The following is an 18,097-nucleotide window of genomic DNA, read 5'->3' as shown; positions in this document are numbered from 1 at the left end:
GCTTAACTTACTGAGCCACCCAGGCACCCCACCAGTCACTTTTTAAAAAGCTTTAGTTGTTATCTTTTTAAAAATGTACACATTTGGGGATGCCTGGGTGGCTCAGTCAGTTAAGCATCTGCCTTCAGCTCAGGTCATGGTGCCAGGGTCCTGAGATCGAGTCCCACCTCGGGCTTCCTACTCAGGGGTGAGAGGTGAGACCAGGTGAGACCTGCTCAGAGGTGCTTCTCCCTCTGCCTCTGTTGCTCCCCCTGCTTGTGCTCTTTCTCTGGTCTCTCTCAAATAAATAAATAAAATCCTTTTTTGTTTTTTTCAAAGATTTTTACTTATTTATTTGACAGACAGAGATCACAAGTAGGCAGAGCAGCAGGCAGAGAGAGGGGGGAAGCAGGCTCCCTGCCGAGCAGGGAGCCCGATGTGGGGCTCGATCCCAGGACCCTGAGATCATGACCTGAGCTGAAGGCAGAAGCTTAACCCACTGAGCCACCCAGGCACCCCATAAAATCCATTTTTTAAAAAATGTGCATATTTGGTAAGAACACTTGGCCTTGGCGCAGCTGCTTGTGGACCGTCACCTGCTCTGAAGAAGGCAGGTGAGGCTTGTGTCCTCCACAGGACAGCCCCTCGGGCACTGACTGCAGCTCTGAGGGATCAATCGATCACTCTCCCTTGTCGCCCAACACTGCCATAGCCAGTGCCTCTCCCAAATGCCTGTGATTGTCTTCGTATTAAATATGCGGATTTCTTTATGTGGCCCCTTTCTCCGTAACTGATACCTGCTATGGCTTCTCTCCAGCCCCTGAGGCCCCCAGTCCATGTGTGTTGCCTGAGAGAGCCCCAGACTTCATGGAAAAGTGGAAGGAGGGAAGGGGAGGCAGGTCAGGAGAATCAGAAGAGTTGGTCCCTGGGTTGCAGCTTCCGCGTGTTACGTAACTGCCAGCCTCTGGTACACCTCCGTCGCAGTGGCCAGTCCCCGGTGCAGACCCTCTCCCCTGGGGTGTCCGTGCAGGGATCCCTCCCAACACTGAGGTCCACGGAGCTTGCCAAAGCCGTGACACACAGGTTTGAGAAGAAAGGCATTCTAAGTGGAAACATACATCACAATTACTTGCAAATCATCTCCCTCACATCTTTCTGTCACAGACCATGAAAGAAGTCCCCTGCTCTCAACATGGGGAAATTGCTCAGAGAAAGAAGAGATGTTAGCTCTGAATTTCAATTAACTTTAACACTGATTGCTGCATATTCCTGGATTAGTCTCTGGTCCTTATTAATAAGGATATAATTAATAAAGTTGGCTCTGGGCAGTGGACCAGAGTGCAGATAATTTCATTTTATTTTATTTTTTTTTCCCAATTTATTTATTTTCAGAAAAACAGTATTCATTATTTTTTCACCACACCCAGTGCTCCATGCAAGCTGTGCCCTCTATAATACCCACCACCTGGTACCCCAACCTCCCACCCCCCCGCCACTTCAGACCCCTCAGACTGTTTTTCAGAGTCCATAGTCTCTCATGGTTCACCTCCCCTTCCAATTTACCCAAATTCCCTACTACTCTCTAACGCCCCTTGTCCTCCATGCTATTGGTTATGCTCCACAAATGAGTGAAACCATATGATAATTGACTCTCTCTGCTTGACTGATTTCACTCAGCATAATCTCTTCCAGTCCCGTCCATGTTGCTACAAAAGTTGGGTATTCATCCTTTCTGATGGAGGCATAATACTCCATAGTGTATATGGACCACATCTTCCTTATCCATTCATCCGTTGAAGGGCATCTTGGTTCTTTCCATAGTTTGGCGACTGTGGCCATTGCTGCTATAAACATTGGGGTACAGATGGCCCTTCTTTTCACGACATCTGTGTCTTTGGCCCTTCTTTTCACGACCTCTGTATCTTTGGGGTAAATACCCAGGAGTGCAGATAATTTCATTTTAGACAAATAGTTTCGGCTCTGTTTTTCAGAATATGGGATGCTTCTTGTAAATGCCATTTCTCAGGTTCCAGCCCAAATCTTGGGAATCACAACTCCTGCAGTATGTAGTCCTGGGATCTACACTTTTAACAAGTTCCCATGTGTGTCTCGTTCATCATGAGGTTTGAGGACCACTAATTAAAGAAAAGGAGTCCTATACTGAATTTGAATTGAATGCAAATAGTGGATATTGTTAATAGAACTTGCTCCATAGAAAAATGAGCCCATCTTTGTGTCTGGAAACCATATCCTGGAGAATATTTGATAAGGTTGGCTGAAGGTATGACTGGCTCTATTTGATGTTAACGAGAAACACGCCCGAGACTGACTTCGGAAGTTCAGTAAGGATCCTTTTTATTTACCTTATTTATAATTAGGCTGATCCAAGGAAAGATCTAAACAGAGAGTTATAAAAAGCAGAATGGACACCAAACATATCACGAGCACATGTGCGTTCAGTAAATACTTCCTGCATGAATGGTACACTTACAGTCTCTTTATTTCCCAAATAAAAGGCAAAGGACTGATTCCTAATCTCTCGGGCTTTCCTTTTTCTCAAATATCGGTTGTAATCTGGCTGTTTGAATACCAGCAGTTATGACCTCTGTAATTTCTCTAAAATATTGGACATTTGTTCATTTATTCAATAAATATTTGTTGGTCATTTTCTATACGCTGGGACCTGGGCTGAGTTCCAGGCATATGGCAGTGGTTAAAACAGACTGATCTCTACTCCGAAGGAGTTTTCCCCTGAAGAGGACTGGAAGCTTAGGTGTTTGGGGGAGAAGATTAAATGTGAAAATCAACAGAAATCTCGGAAGGAGTATCAGGAACTTCAAGCCCGGGCATCCGCTCGGTCCTCACTTCATTTTGCTCAGCTTTTCAGGGTGAAATTGCTTGGGTTACCGATGCTGCGGTTCAGAAAGTACTTTCTGTCCTGTCCCGTTGGTCCTTTGACTTCACTCAGAGTAAATTGTTGACTATTTGGAAGGCTAGATAATGACGGCTTACCAACATTTTAAGGTCTGAAAGTCAGAATCCATTACATACTGTCTTCACTTTCCCCCCTCTGCAGTCTTGCCCTCACCCCACTATGTCTCTAAAACTCCTCGCCCCAAGACTGGGGGACCCTCGATCCAGGGAAGGCGCGTCCGTCTCCCCTCATCTGACTTGTCACAGTCTGGCTATCTCTGCCCTCTCTCGGCCGCCTTTGTAGGTTTCCTTTTCCTCGGTCTCTGGAAGAGCTTATGTACCCGAGTTCCCGCCGCTGCCCACTTCTCCTCTTGATCTTCTTACCCTCACCGAATGACATCCCTTCAGATGGAGCCCATGAGGCCCTCCTTGTACCAGACAGACTTCCTGTGTGTGGAGACGGCCCTGTCTCCTCCTGCCAGCTCTTCCTCTCCTGTTCTCCATCCTGGGAAAGCCAGCCGGGTCTCTAGCTTCCTGTTGCCTGGGGCGGACCCCCAGGTTTCCCAGTCTCCCCCATCTGCGTGTCCATTCAGTCCCTTCAACACGTTCAAGTTCAAGGACTTAAATGTTTCCTTCTCTTCTGTTACCATTGCCCCTTGGTTGTACCCCCCCCCATTGTTTCTTTCACAGATTACTCCAACAGCTGACTAGTCTCCTACTTCCAAGGCTAATGTCACTTCTTGTTCATTTATCTTTTTCCTGGCATGAAATCGATATCTTACTCATCTTTGTATCCCATCCCCTAGGAAGGTGCACAGAACACATGGGATGAATGAACAAACCAGTTAATGCTAACAGTGTTAGTGAAAGTGCTGCCTGGTACAGGTGTATAAAAAGACAGGTTTGGGTATTGGGTATTATATTCATTTTAAATAAGTTTTTGACATTTTTAAATTTTTCCTTTATTCTTTTTTTTTTTTTTTTTTACTTTTTCCATGACTCCATGTCCATTGGCATAAGTCTGCTGGTTGTCTGTGGTTGTGTTTGTTTTCTTTGGTCGAGAGCCTTGAATTTACCCTTTAGTTTCTCTGAATTCAACATCAGTTGAATTCAGGAGCTAACATGAAAAGGGCAGGGTGCATAAGACTTAACAGCAACTGAACCACACTTCTTGCTTCAATTAAATTACTTAATATGGGACTTTCCAGTTCTCTATGGACCCATTAGCCAACAGAGTGTTTTGAAAAACTGTCAGAAAAGAGGTTGCAGAATTTGGGAGACATGAGTACAAGAATAGGAGAGAAGCAAAGTCTGAGATCTCTCTTCATGACCTTTACTTGGGGGCATAAAATATGTATGTATCAGAGAATTCAAGAATGAATTAATCTCCTCGCCTGGTATTGTTAACACAATTCTTGTGTTTAGAAATAGTAATATAATAACATATTTAGTGTACTAGCCTATACACAGTTTTACTAACCTATTATTAAATCTATGTAACCTCTCACAAACTCTGACATATAAATTGGCAGCAAATATTTTTTTTTAATTTTTTTTTAGGATTTTATTTATTTACTTGTCAGAGAGAGAGAGAGACAGCGCGAGCGAGCACAGGCAGACAGAGTGGCAGGCAGAGGCAGAGGGAGAAGCAGGCTTCCCGCCAAGCTAGGAGCCCAATGTGGGATTCGATCCCAGGACACTGGGATCATGACCCAAGCCGAAGGCAGCTGCTCAACTAACTGAGCCACCCAGGCGTCCCGCAGCAAATATTATTTAAAGAATATTGCAACACTGATGTTTTAAAAGATGATAGTCATAGTATTCTTTTTTTTTTTTTTTAAGATTTTTATTTATTTATTTTGACAGACAGAGATCACAAGTAGGCAGAGAGGCAGGCAGAGAGAGAGGAGGAAGCAGGCTCCCCACGGAGCAGAGAGCTCGACACAGGGCTCCATCCCAGGACCCCGGGATCATGACCTGAGCCGAAGGCAGAGGCTTTAACCCACTGAGCCACCCAGGCGCCCCAGTCATAGTATTCTTTTTAATGTCTCCAGAGGAATCTAAATACCATAATAGCCAAATACCATAGCTATATTTTATGCCTACTATTACACATTTTTTAAAAATATGTAGAAACACTGAAAGGAAATGTGACGTCATTCTTTTCCTTAAATTTGTATCTCTCTCTAGTTCTTCCCCATAAATTTTTTTTTTTTAATAAACATATATTTTTATCCCCAGGGGACAGGTCTGTGAATCGCCAGGTTTACACACTTCACAGCACTCACCAAAGCACATACCCTCCCCAATGTCCATAACCCCACCCCCCTTCTCCCAACCCCCCTCCCCCCAGCAACCCTCAGTTTGTTTTGTGAGATTAAGAGTCACTTATGGTTTATCTCCCTCCCAATCCCATCTTGTTTCATTTATTCTTCTCCTACCCCCTTAAGCCCCCACGTTGCATCACCACTTCCTCATATCAGGGAGATCATATGATAGTTGTCTTTCTCCGCTTGACTTATTTCGCTGAGCATGATACGCTCTAGTTCCATCCATGTTGTCGCAAATGGCAAGATTTCATTTCTTTTGATGGCTGCATAGTATTCCATTGTGTATATATACCACATCTTCTTTATCCATTCATCTGTTGAAGGACATCTAGGTTCTTTCCATAGTTTGGCTATTGTGGACATTGCTGCTCTAAACATTCGGGTGCACGTGCCCCTTTGGATCACTACGTTTGTATCTTTAGGGTAAATACCCAGTAGTGCAATTGCTGGGTCATAGGGCAGTTCTATTTTCAACATTTTGAGGAACCTCCATGCCGTTTTCCAGAGTGGTTGCACCACCTTACATTCCCACCAACAGTGTAGGAGGGTTCCCCTTTCTCCACATCCTTGCCAGCATCTGTCATTTCCTGACTTGTTGATTTTAGCCATTCTGACTGGTGTGAGGTGATCTCTCATTGTGGTTTTGATTTGTATTTCCCTGATGCCGAGTGATGTGGAGCACTTTTTCATGTGTCTGTTGGCCATCTGGATGTCTTCTTTGCAGAAATGTCCGTTCATGTCCTCTGCCCATTTCTTGATTGGATTATTTGTTCTTTGGGTGTTGCGTTTGCTAAGTTCTTTATAGATTTTGGACACTAGTCCTTTATCTGATATGTCATTTGCAAATATCTTCTCCCATTCTGTCAGTTGTCTTTTGATTTTGTTAACTGTTTCCTTTGCTGTGCAAAAGCTTTTGATCTTGATGAAATCCCAATAGTTCATTTTTGCCCTTGCTTCCCTTGCCTTTGGCGATGTTCCTAGGAAGATGTTGCTGCGGCTGAGGTCGAAGAGGTTGCTGCCTGTGTTTTCCTCAAGGATTTTGATGGATTCCTTTCTCACATTGAGGTCCTTCATCCATTTTGAGTCTATTTTTGTGTGTGGTGTAAGGAAATGGTCCAATTTCATTTTTCTGCATGTGGCTGTCCAATTTTCCCAACACCATTTATTAAAGAGGCTGTCTTTTTTCCATTGGACATTCTTTCCTGCTTCCCCCATAGAATTTATCTCATTATAACAGGTTTGGGGTTTGAAAGTCTTTTTTTTTTTTAAGGATTTTATTTATTTATTTGCGAGAGAGAGTGCGGGCACAGACACGCATGCCTTGAGCGGGGAGGAAGGGGAGGGGGACACAAAGGGAGAGAATCTCATGCTGACTCCAGGCTAAGCTCAGAGCCCAAGGAGGGGCTTAATCTGATGACTCTGATACCGGCCTGACCTGAGCCAAAACCAAGTGGGGCCCTTAACGACTGCATCCCTCAAGCGCCTTGTCCTTTCTCAAACTCTTTTGAAAATCTTGTCAAGTTTAAATTTTTTGAGATTCACTTCCTCTCCTCACCCCTCCCCCTCGTCCCCTCCCCCTACATGGGCACCTGCAGGCACTCTCTCTCTCTAAAAAAAAATTTTAAAAGTAATTAAAAAGAAAAAAGGCTTTCAAACCCAAAACCTGTCAAGTTAAGATCAAGAGGGGGAGGGGAGCCTGGGTGGCTCAGTCAGTTGGCCAGACTCTTGGTTTCAGCTCAGGTCGTGATCTCAGGGCGGGGAGATGGAGCCCCACCCTGGGTTCCCAGCTCAGCCTGGAGTCTGCGTGAGATCTTCACCCTCTCCTTCCGCCTCTGCCTCTGCCCATGCCCCATCTTCCCCCCACCTGTGCTCATGCTCACGTGCGCTGTCTCTGTTTCTCTCTAAGATAGAGAGATAAATAGATAATCTTCTAAAAGAAAAACGCGGGGCGCCCGGGTGGCTCAGTGGGTTGAGCCTCTGCCTTCGGCTCAGGTCATGGTCTCAGGGTCCTGGGATCGAGCCCCGCATCGGGCTCTCTGCTCAGAGGGAAGCCTGCTTCCCTTTCTCTCTCTGCCTGCCTCTCTGCCTGCTTGTGATCTCTCTCTCTGTGTCAAATAAATAAATAAAATCTTTAAAAAAGGAAAAAAGAAATGGGCAGAAGACATGAACTTCAGGTCAGCGTCAGCAAGAGCAAAGACAGGCGGACACAGTTTGAAATAAAACGAGGATGAGGACCTGCAAAAGTATCACTACTGAATCATAGGCGTCTATTCGATTGTAAAATAATAATAATAATAATCATTCCACTTTTAGTAGTTACGTTGACTTCTGATTTTGATAGCTTGGTATGTACTAAATCATGATGATGAAAGGCTTTCATAAAAAGCATTATTGCTACTGAAAAGTTAACCCAGTTTCAAGTTCTTCTTTATAGTTTTAAAAAATAAAAACATTCTCATCTGTACCAGTGTAGCCAAAACCTATGTAATCATTCCCTCTTTCATTCATTCATACGTAAGTAAGCATTTATAACTGTTCTGTAGACCAACCACAAGTCAGTATGGAAACAAAGGTTAAATATCACGTCTTCCAGTAACACCCACTCCAGTGGGGAAAACACAGGCAGCGGCCTGTTGGCTGCGATGAGGCAGGTGGGAGGGCAGCAGCGAGGAAGGGCACGGGAAGCACAGAAGCTGTCGCAACAGAAGTGGAACTTGAATGAAACGTAAATACCCAGCAGTGGTCGAAGAAACAGTATTTCAGGGAAGAGAAAGAGCCGTGCAAATGTTCGCGGGTGGAAAACGACCTTGCGTGTTAGGACACGTAGTTCTCTGTCTTTCTGGCATAATGTGCTATTGTGAGGGACAACATGATGAAACGAGAGGGGACAAAGATCACAGAAGGCTTATGCACTGTGCCAAGGACTTTGAACCGGTGCGTGATGGGAAACCCGGCAAGGGAAGACTGCAGGGCATAAGAGAGACAGATCTGCATGTCGGGATCTCCTCGATGTGAGCCTGGAAGGTGGATGTGAGCATGAGTTTGGAGGCCAGTGAGGAGAAGAGGACCCAAGCCAAAGTCGTAACCCTGGGGCTCAGCAGTGAGGCAAGAAAGACGATCATTGAAGACAGTTAGGACAATGGGCTTAATATGTGAGAAGATAAGTTTGGGTATTCTCCATACCCAAATGAAAGGGATTTAAATACTGATGCGTTTTTAACGGACAACATCAAAGTCCAGAGATGAGCAGCGGTAGGGAAGGTCAGTTCAAGTGGCTTACCCGTGTGACCAAGAATACGGTGGCTTTCTCTGCGGCAGCGGTCTGACTCGCATCCCAGGCTGTACCCTGCGGGGGGCTGCTGTAGCCTCAGTCTCCTTGCACAAACACAACCCAGACCGGAACAGTAACTTCTTCTGGCATGTCTTTTTTTTCATCAGGGAGTAAAATTCCCTCCCAGGAGGCTATTTCTTACATCTTGTTAGTCACGGAGTAGGACCTATCAACTCCGCACTCCGCGGTATGTAGAATTGCCCATGAAGAACCTGGACTCCGGTCCCTGGACAACATTGTGCTTCTGTTAGCAAGAAAAATGAAGACATTGGCTCTCGGGCAGTACATCAGCTAGGACTTGCACTCTTAGCTCTCTGGCCTGGGGGCAAAGGAAAAACGCTGTGTCACTGAGACAGTAACTTTCAGAAGAGGCGCTGAGTGAAAAAAACAGGATAAGATTTGGGACCTAGAAAACTTGGGGTGCCTATAAGGCATCCAGGGACTGTTCGGTAGGCAGCTGGGTATAGAGTCTGGGAGTCAAGAGCAGATAGCAACTGGTGGCTAAAATCTTGGCACGGATGAAATTCTTAGTAGGAAGGTGAGGATGGAGAAAATAGGTTTATTAACCTCTAAGAGGAAACCAGAGAAAGAAGAATCCATGAAAGACATCAAAAGACTAAAGAAAAGGAATAAAAATACTTGTGTCGTCAATTCCAGAGGAAGTGAAAAGGGGGTACACGGTTTTGTCAGGGTTTCCTCCGTGCAAGGTCCCACCGCTCCCCACTGTCAGACAAGTGAAACGAAGTAGCTTGAAGTAGAGCTTGTTGACGGGGCGCGTGGTCAAGACGTTTTTGATTTTGCTCACACATTTTAGACAGGCCCCTCTGATTTTTATGGATACACAGACAGAAAATCCAAAGCCCGCTGTCAGAGAAGGGGAAGCCTTTTGTTTTAGAAGCTCACCCTGAACACACAAGACTGTCTGAAGAAGACTTGAGGATCAAGGTAGAGAAGCGCAGAATCACTCAAGTATGACCAGTCCCCTGAGCCGCAGCCTAAAATCTTCATCTGAAAATCATCATCGCCATCATAATAAAGGTTCTGCCTCGTGGCTGCAGAGAACAATGCCACCGGCTATAAAATCCTGAACGGATCGCTCATAATTTCTTCCTTCCTTTCAAATAAAACACATGGTTCTTTTCGCTCTGAGAGGACTTGGACCATGACTGGATCTCAGTGCCACATTCTTCATAGCAGCGACATGGAATGGGGGTGGCCAGTACTATTAACACCATTTTACAGACGGGGACCAGGGAGGCTTAGGAGTGAGTCACACAGGGTCACGAGATGGGCAGCTCCAGGCCCAGAAACCATGTTCTCACTCTCATTCCCACGTGGTTCCACTCTTGAGAAAAGCAACCATGTGTGTAGAAGCGCGCACAGCATTCAAAGAGCTTTCCCATCCATTTTCCTACTCAGCTTACTGCTTTGCTGCCGTCTTACCTCAACGCGACATTTCCCAGACCGGGTTTATCCCGATTGTTTCAAAGACTAAGAACTCTGATTACGAATTCCTAAATGATACACTTGCTATCCAGAAGTCAAAGTAAGTAATGATAGTATCATTTCTTCTTTGGTTGAAAACCTTTTTTAAAAACATAATATAATTTTTCCAGAGGAAATTAAACTTCTCCTGGAACAAAATGATAGTCCGTGTTCCACTCAGACAATGTCACTTGGAAAAGTAAACGAATCCATTTGGATTCCAAACTTCTGAGTCATATGGGATGCCCTGATCATTCTGCTTTGAAATTGCAAGCCACTGCCTATTTTTCTCATAGGAAGTTCAGAAGATTTATAGTTCGTACTTATTTTTCCTTTCCTAATGTTTTCTTTTTCTTTCTTTTTTTTAAAAAAGATTTTATTCATTTATCTGACAGAGAGAGACACGCGAGAGAGGGAACACAAGCAGGGCGAGTGGGAGAGGGAGAAGCAGACTCCCCGCCGAGCAGGGAGCCCGATGTAGGGCTTGATCCCACACCCTGGGACCACGAGCTGAGCTGAAGGTAGACACTTAATGACCGAGCCCTCCAGGCGCCCCATCCTTTCCTAATGTTTTCATTTCTCCACTTACAATAAGTTGCAATCCCTCCCTTTCAGTGTACAACTACAGTATTTGAGCTTGGTGAAAAACTCACTTGGAATCAGAAGGCTGCAAATTAAAATAATAATAATAGGATGCCATTTCAAACTTTCCAGATGGGCGAAACATCATAAATGTGGTAACACCAAGGGTTAGCAAGTGTGTGCAGCAGCAGGGACTCAAAGATTACCCTGGGGGAGAATACTGGTGCGCGGACTTGGAAGGGAATGACGGAACTTTGTCAAGCTCTAGTTGTACATAAGCCCTGACGTAGCATTTCCACTTCTCCGTGTCTCCTCTAGCAAACCTCTAGCAAGTAGGCATAAATAAACACACAAATCTGTCCAGGACAGCACTGTTGGCAACAGTGACAGAGTAGAAGCAACTTCACGGGCCCCCAGGAAGGCGAATGCACACACTGTGCTTTGAGATTCAGCAGTGGAGATGAATAGATCCTTCTCAAAACATCCACATGTATAAAATCTCAAACACCAATTGTTGATTTTAAAGGTGCTCCAAAAATAAAATGAATAAAATACAATATAGTACAATAAAATAAAATAAAGCAATAAAATCAATAAAGCAAAAGTTGCTCAACAAGAGTGTAGTACTAGATACTCATGAAGGTCACGGGCACACACGCAGACATGCCCTCACCCACAGAACATACCAGGAAACACGGAAAAGCACCAGCAGGAATGATATAATCCACTTCAGGACACTGGTCATCTCAGCAACAGCAGAAGAAGAGAACAAAACTTTGGCTTTACCTATATTGTTTCATTTCTCTCAAAATTGAAGGAGATGGCAAAATAAAGATTGGAACTATTAATATTGTTTTAACCTCCGTGGTGGGCAGCTAGGGTTCATGATGTGTTCTAGCTTGCTCTATGTTTGAAATGCTTCATAGTGAGACATTTTAAAATGCAGAGCTACTTTTCGAGCCAGAGCGCACCAAGGGGAAGGGGAGAGCCACGAGTGAACAGGAGAGGAAAAGTTAGCAATAGGATGCGGCAAACTTTTCCTGTGAAAGGCCTCATAGTGAATATTTTTGACTTCATGCGGTGTGTCTCTGTCCCCACTACTCGTCTTTGTAACCCAAAAGCAGCCATGAAGAAAATGGAGCTAAACAGGCACGGCCGTGTTCAGTATAACCTTATTTACGGAAACGGTGCAGGCTGGGATCAGCCCTTCGGGCCATCGCGGGCGGTAGACGACAGTTGCTGAGAGTCAGCGGGTGCTCCCCGAGCCAGGAACGTGCACCTTTAGCTGGAGAGCTCAGCCACAGCCTCCCAAACAAAGGCTCCATGTGATGGATGAAGTACCTTTGCCTGTTGAGGTTCTAGTAGTAAAATTCATAAAAATAATCGTTGCATTCTAACACCGTCAAGGGGCTTTTGTTTGCAGTTCGCTGCTGGATTCGGATTCTGTTTTCCCTTGGGCCGTGGGAGCAGGTTTATCCCAGATGTGCCTGCCCATCTGCAGCCTTGGGAGCTTCCCTCCAACCTGCCCAGGATGTGCAGAATTCTTACTTAGGTCACAAAAAAATGTTTGAGCTTCATCCCGTTCGCCACTCATGCACAGCCTGGACCTGACCTCTAAAACCCAACAAGGTCGAGCTGGGAGTGAGTTAATCAGCTTAGCTGAACCCTTGCCTTCGGTCACTTACACCTTCTGGCAAGGAGGATCCAGCGCGGCCACAGCCTTTCCTAGAACTTAGGAAGCATTACGACTCAAGAGCCTATCGCTCTAGAAAAGGCTGATGTTCTAGAAAAAGACCAGTAATCCTTTAGCGGCCTATGTACTATCCTGGCCTGTGCAGCCCTTGTTCTGACACCAAGAAAGCCCGGGCCCCAGGGCATTACTTAAGAGGAAAGTGCTTTTGCTTCCTCTCTCTCTATCCAACCCACTGCGACCAACCCACACCGCTAGCGGATCAGCATTTACGGTCCTGGCGCCCCTTGCAAACTGACCACATTGTCAGGCCCCAAGGATAGTTAATAAAACCAAAAGGAATTATTTACGAGTTTCTTCTGAGACAAGCCAAACACAAGATGTGAGGATAAAATGAAAGATATTCGTGCTGTGGTACCAACGATTATGGCAACGCTCCTGAGAGGTTAATTTTATGCAAACCATTTCTCTGAGTAGCAAGGCAAGTTTCTCTGAGTGATTCAAGGCAAAGGAAGACTCTGAGGGCTAAATTCAGGGTGTGGCGGGGCCACTGACGTGTGTGCGCAAGAGCAAGTTAGCCAGCTGAAGAAAGAGGCATGCAGGACCCTTAGGACCCCTGCCATCCACAAGGGCTAGAGGAGATGCTCTGTGAGCAAAAACTCAGTTGCTTTGGTGCCCTTGATTGAAGTGAAAAGCATAATGGTCACTCCAGCAAAATACCTCTTGCCTCCTTGCCTGTCCCGACACCAAGATTCCAGATCCTTGGCAACATTCCTGTTGCGTTGTGTGAAGGAGTAAAGAAACGAGATGGAGGGAAGGAAACCCCCAGTGGCCCCAGTCACCGAGCGATAGCATCAGCCTCTTTTCCTGCTCTTACAAATGGGAGGTTTGCTTTCCTCCTAGGTTCTTGGGAAGCATAACTTCTCCGGGTGATTGCCAGATGTTGTGAAAATGTTTCAAAGCGTTCAAAGAAGGCATGTTGTTAATCATCACATCTAATACTGTGAATCTGAGAGTTTTTGCCCCAAATTGATCAGAACATGTTTTAATTCTGTTCTCCCTGACAACAGCTAGGACCTGTTGAATAAAAGCACGCATCGTTGAGCCTATCAAAGATGCCTGTGAAGCTGTTCCTGGAACTAGGGGGGTTGAGGACCAGGCAGACTCTGTAAATCTTTCCTGGCTGGGACTTGCAAACTTTTGGTTGTGTTTTTTCAGAATGTTAATAATTTTAGAAATTATTAAAATGGAACCAACATACTTTCTTTTTAAGAGACTATTGAGATCACAAATCATTCTGCAAGTATAATAAGCTGTGTAAGTTGAATGAGTCCAATACTCAGTGCTTGCCATGAATCTGCTGGGAGCATGGCCATTTTCATGTGACAATTCGTGTGTGGAACTAAGGAGGCATGAGGAAAGTTCTTTAACAGTTTGGCCTCAAAATTTCAGTAATTGTATTGCCCAAAAATGCTTCTACAAAAAAAGAAAATCTTTCCCTTTTTCCCTCCTCTGTTCTCAATTTTTACTTTTTTAAAAAAAATTTTTATTTTTAATTTTTATTTTATTTTTTAATTTTTACTTCTCTTGCCTCTTGTCATTACACTTACCTAACTCTGCCCTCTTGGCAGTGCCACCGCCTGGAAGAATCCTATTTGGAGTTTAGGACACTCGTTAGCTGTTAATTCCTGGGCCTCTCCTGTTCCCTGTCCAGGAGGAACCGATGCTCTTTCCCTGTGTCCCCATCATCCCCTGCGGCACTGGCCCGTGGAAGCCACCGAAGCAGTTCTTTGAAACACAGATCTCAAACTCGACCCCAACTCTGCTGGTTTGGGATGTTTTGGGGGTGGAGCTGAGGAATCTACATTCTAAAGCATCCCAGTGGTTCAGATGTTCTTGGCCGTGCATACCTATCCCATTGTGCCTCCATACTCTGCGTGCCAAAAGGCGTGGTATTTGTGTGTCCTTCAACGCGAATTTATTGAGTATCTACTTGGTACCAGTCACTGTTCCAAGTGCAGGACATACAGTGTGGTTTAACAGATGGTCCTTCTTTCTTGGACCTTATATTCTAGTTGCAGAAGTCAGGCAATGCAAAAATCCGTAAGATCTTACAGTACTCTTACCGGATGCTAAGTGCCGTGGAAGAGAACAAAGCAGGGATGAAGGAGACAGTGAATGTCAGGGCTGTGATGAAGTCACCCATGAAGGCCTCACCAAGGTGGCGATAACTGAGCAAAGACTTGGAGACGGTGGTAGAAGACCATGTCAACATCAGGAAAGGCAAACGTAAGGCCCTAGAGCAGAAAAATGCCACATACCTTCTGGAAACAGAAAGGTGAGCAGGGTTGCCGGAGCAGAGCAAGTAGGAGAGTGTCGATGAGGAGGTCCATGGGATAAGAACAGGGAGAGCAGATCTTGTCAGGGCTCGTCCGACACTGGAAGAACTTTCTCTTTGTCTCTGAGAGAGGTACTGGAATTCTCAGGGCTTATCAGAGTTTGTTCTAGAATAAATACTCAGTGAAACTTGATAAATGAAGGAATTCTCTGCTGTGTGGTTTCCAAAAGCCTCTTGTGGTTTATTCTTAGATTAACAATAATGACATATAGGAATATTTTAGCATAGATATTTTAACACAAAAAATTTTTTTAAAGATTTTGAGTGAGTGAGTGTGAGAGAGAGATCACAAGCGGGGACACAGTGAGGGAGAAGCAGACTCCCCACTGAGCAGGGAGCCCAGACATACGGCTCGATCCCAGGACCCTGGAATCATGATCTGAGCCAAAGGCAGATATTTAACCTACTGAGCCACCTAGGTACCCCTTAACACAAATATTTTTAGCTATAGTATAGCTACCCTCACCTGGAGTCGGGATTCAAATATTTCACATAGTGGACATATGATCTTGGTAAGTTGTGAAGCCTCTCCATGCCTCAGTTTCCTAATCCGTAAAGTGGGAGAAATATTAATACCTATTTCATAGAACTGATATGTTTATACATGAGAAGAAACTATAAGAGGGATGGGTTTTGAACACCAATAAATACTATTATTATTAGCAGAAACATGTAAGACATTGATAATAGTTCAGGGGTGTTCATATATTTAATATTAAATTTATTTATATGTATATAAATTATATTATATTTATATGTTATATACATATAAATTTAATATTAAATAAAAATTAAATATAAATGTGTAGTACACATTGTAGAACTATATAATGGTATATATAATTTCTACATGCCATTTTGGTGTGGGCATGTTAAAGGAACGAGAGCCTCGTGCAGTTCTCGAGGTGGTAAGATATCCAGGGAAGCAATGAATAAATGTGAATATGGTGGCGAGGATGACAAGGGTAATGAAGGAGCTGCCGGCCTCAGCAGATAGAGATCATCTTTGCTGGGGGCTGGGGGAGGGTATGGCTGTCCCTGGAGGGAGTAATGGAAATGTAGCAATGGGAACTGAATTAAGCTTCAAAGAAGTCCATCCTTCAGGCCGACTTGGTTTGCTTCCTACAAGACCTGATTGTCAGGAAGCTCCTCCCAAGCTCCCATCCCTGCACACTCGGGTCATGAGGCCCTAATACACAGAAGGCAGAATCGAGTCATGCGGTTACGGTTGGGTTCTCTAAGGCCGTTTTAATAAGGGCCTTGGAGAGTTAATTCCCGACTAGGAAGTGGTTTCCGCTCCTAGACTCTACTTCATGACTCTCTTGAATTAACTTGAATATCTTTGTGCAGAGGTTCAATGTACTTTTCTATTCCTAACAATTACCAGAGGTGTAAATACTACTTTCCCCGGTCTGTGTCCATTCGTAGGTTAATACTTATTTTGAAGAAACTTGTGACCCACACCCCCACCCCGCTTGCTTTTTCTTTTTGCCGATCCTCCTGATCGGGTCCGTGTCTCCTTTTGGTGGCTCCGGAGACAGGTGCGTGACTCCTGGACGTTCCTTAGCGATGGTGCGACCGTGGGCCAGTTCCTAACGTCTGCGTGCCTCAGTTTCCCTGCAATGTAGGTATAATAACGGCCAACTTAGACGTGTTTTGAGGGTCCCATGAGGAAAACACGTGGTGTGCGTGGGACAGGACTTGTCCCCCACTAAATGAAGACGCAGGGAAACGCAGTCGCTCTGGCTGGCACTGCGGCCCGCGGGCGGGGGCTATCGCTGGTGACCTTCGCCTTGTCATTCCTGTGTAGCGCAGCCGTGGGAGCGCTCTGTGTTCTTTTCCGCTCGCCCCCTCGCCCCTTGCGTCGCCTTTCGGAGGGCGTCCCCGCCGTCCCCGCCGTCCCCGTGTCCCCGCCGCCCGCAGGGGCTCCAGGCCTCTCCCCTCCAGCGGCCGCACCCGACGGCTGCTCCTCTGGTGAAACCAGCGCCCCCCCCCCCCCAGCCAACCCCTCTCACTCTTGTCTCGTTCGCAGGATGTTCTGGAAGCTCTCCCTGTCCTTGTGCCTGGTGGCCGTGCTGGTGAAGGCGGCCGAGGCCCGGAAGAACCGGCCGGCGGGCGCCATCCCGTCGCCCTACAAGGACGGCAGCAGCAACCACTCGGAGCGATGGCAGCACCAGATCAAGGAGGTGCTGGCCTCCAGCCAGGAGGCCCTGGTGGTCACCGAGCGCAAGTACCTCAAGAGTGACTGGTGCAAGACGCAGCCGCTGCGGCAGACGGTGAGCGAGGACGGCTGCCGCAGCCGCACGGTCCTCAACCGCTTCTGCTACGGCCAGTGCAACTCCTTCTACATCCCGCGCCACGTGCGCAAGGACGAGGAGTCCTTCCAGTCGTGCGCCTTCTGCAAGCCGCAGCGCGTCACCTCCGTCCTCGTGGAGCTCGAGTGCCCCGGCATGGACCCTCCCTTCCGACTCAAGAAGATCCAGAAGGTGAAGCAGTGCCGGTGCATGTCCGTGAACCTGAGCGACTCGGACAAGCAGTGAAGCCCCCGCGGCTCCCCGCGAGCTCCCGGGGCCGCCGCCGCCGCCTTCGTCCGCGTCCTCGGAGCCCGCGCGGCGCTGCCCGGTGGCCCCTCCGCTGCCCGCGCGGCGCCCAAGTGGAGCTTCGCCGCCGCGTCCGGCCGATCGCGGGGCCCCGCGCGCCCCACCCCTGCGCGTCCCCAACGCGCTGCGCTCCGGGCCCGAGGGACGCGGCTGGAAACCCGCTCCGCGCGGGCCGGCGGCGGGAGAGGACCTTCGGGGGCCGCGCGGCCCGTCCGGCGTTGATGTTTCCACCATGTGGAAAAGCCCGGCTTTCCCCGGCCTCCCCGACACTCCAGCTCCCGTCGCGCGGAAGCGAAGGATGCGGCGCTCGGCCGGGTCCCGCGGGCCCGGGGGAGCCTGACCCGGTGAAGGGGGCGCTGCCCTGGCGCCGAGCGATGCGGGCCTGGACCGCGTCCCCGCGCGCGGAGGGGAGGTTCTCCTCTCCAGCCCGCTGCCCGCTGCTCGAGGAGACGCCTTGAGCCACCGGGATCCTGAGATGGGCTGCCCTGGGGACCTTGCTCGCAGCGGGCCGCCCTCTCCCCCACCCCCAGCGCCCACCACCTCTTCTTCCTCACTCCCCCTCCCCCCACCTGCGGACTCCGAGGACCTCGGCTGTGCATGCTATTACCGCCGCAGTTAGAATATTATTCCACACGACGGCCTCCGCAGTAACGCTGGTTTTGTAACTGACTGTATTGTAAAGGGCTGTGCAGAAGCGCCCTAGACCTACCCACGTATCGTCTCCCGAGTTTGGACTCCGGCTTTGCAGCACGGTTCTGAGTAAGGCTCGGCAGGGGTTGAGCTCAGGAA

At 47.1% G+C, this 18,097-nt stretch overlaps 1 protein-coding gene across 1 annotated transcript in view; it reads left to right on the top strand.

Annotated features, from left to right (window-relative positions):
• Positions 1-17,311, top strand: part of GREM2 (gremlin 2, DAN family BMP antagonist) — a 77,877-nt gene extending 60,566 nt beyond the window's left edge. The window contains exon 2 of the mRNA XM_044266283.1: positions 16,741-17,311. Coding sequence (XP_044122218.1) covers positions 16,742-17,248 — 507 coding nt within the window. The 5' untranslated portion in view covers position 16,741 and the 3' untranslated portion in view covers positions 17,249-17,311. The remainder of the gene's footprint in view (positions 1-16,740) is intronic.
• The last annotated feature ends 786 nt before the right edge of the window (positions 17,312-18,097 follow it).

This window comes from Neovison vison, chromosome 10 (genome assembly GCF_020171115.1).
Source record: "Neovison vison isolate M4711 chromosome 10, ASM_NN_V1, whole genome shotgun sequence".
Lineage (NCBI taxonomy): Eukaryota > Metazoa > Chordata > Mammalia > Carnivora > Mustelidae > Neogale > Neogale vison.
Note: the sequence above shows the minus strand (reverse complement) of the source record. Positions and strands in the feature narration are given on the sequence as shown.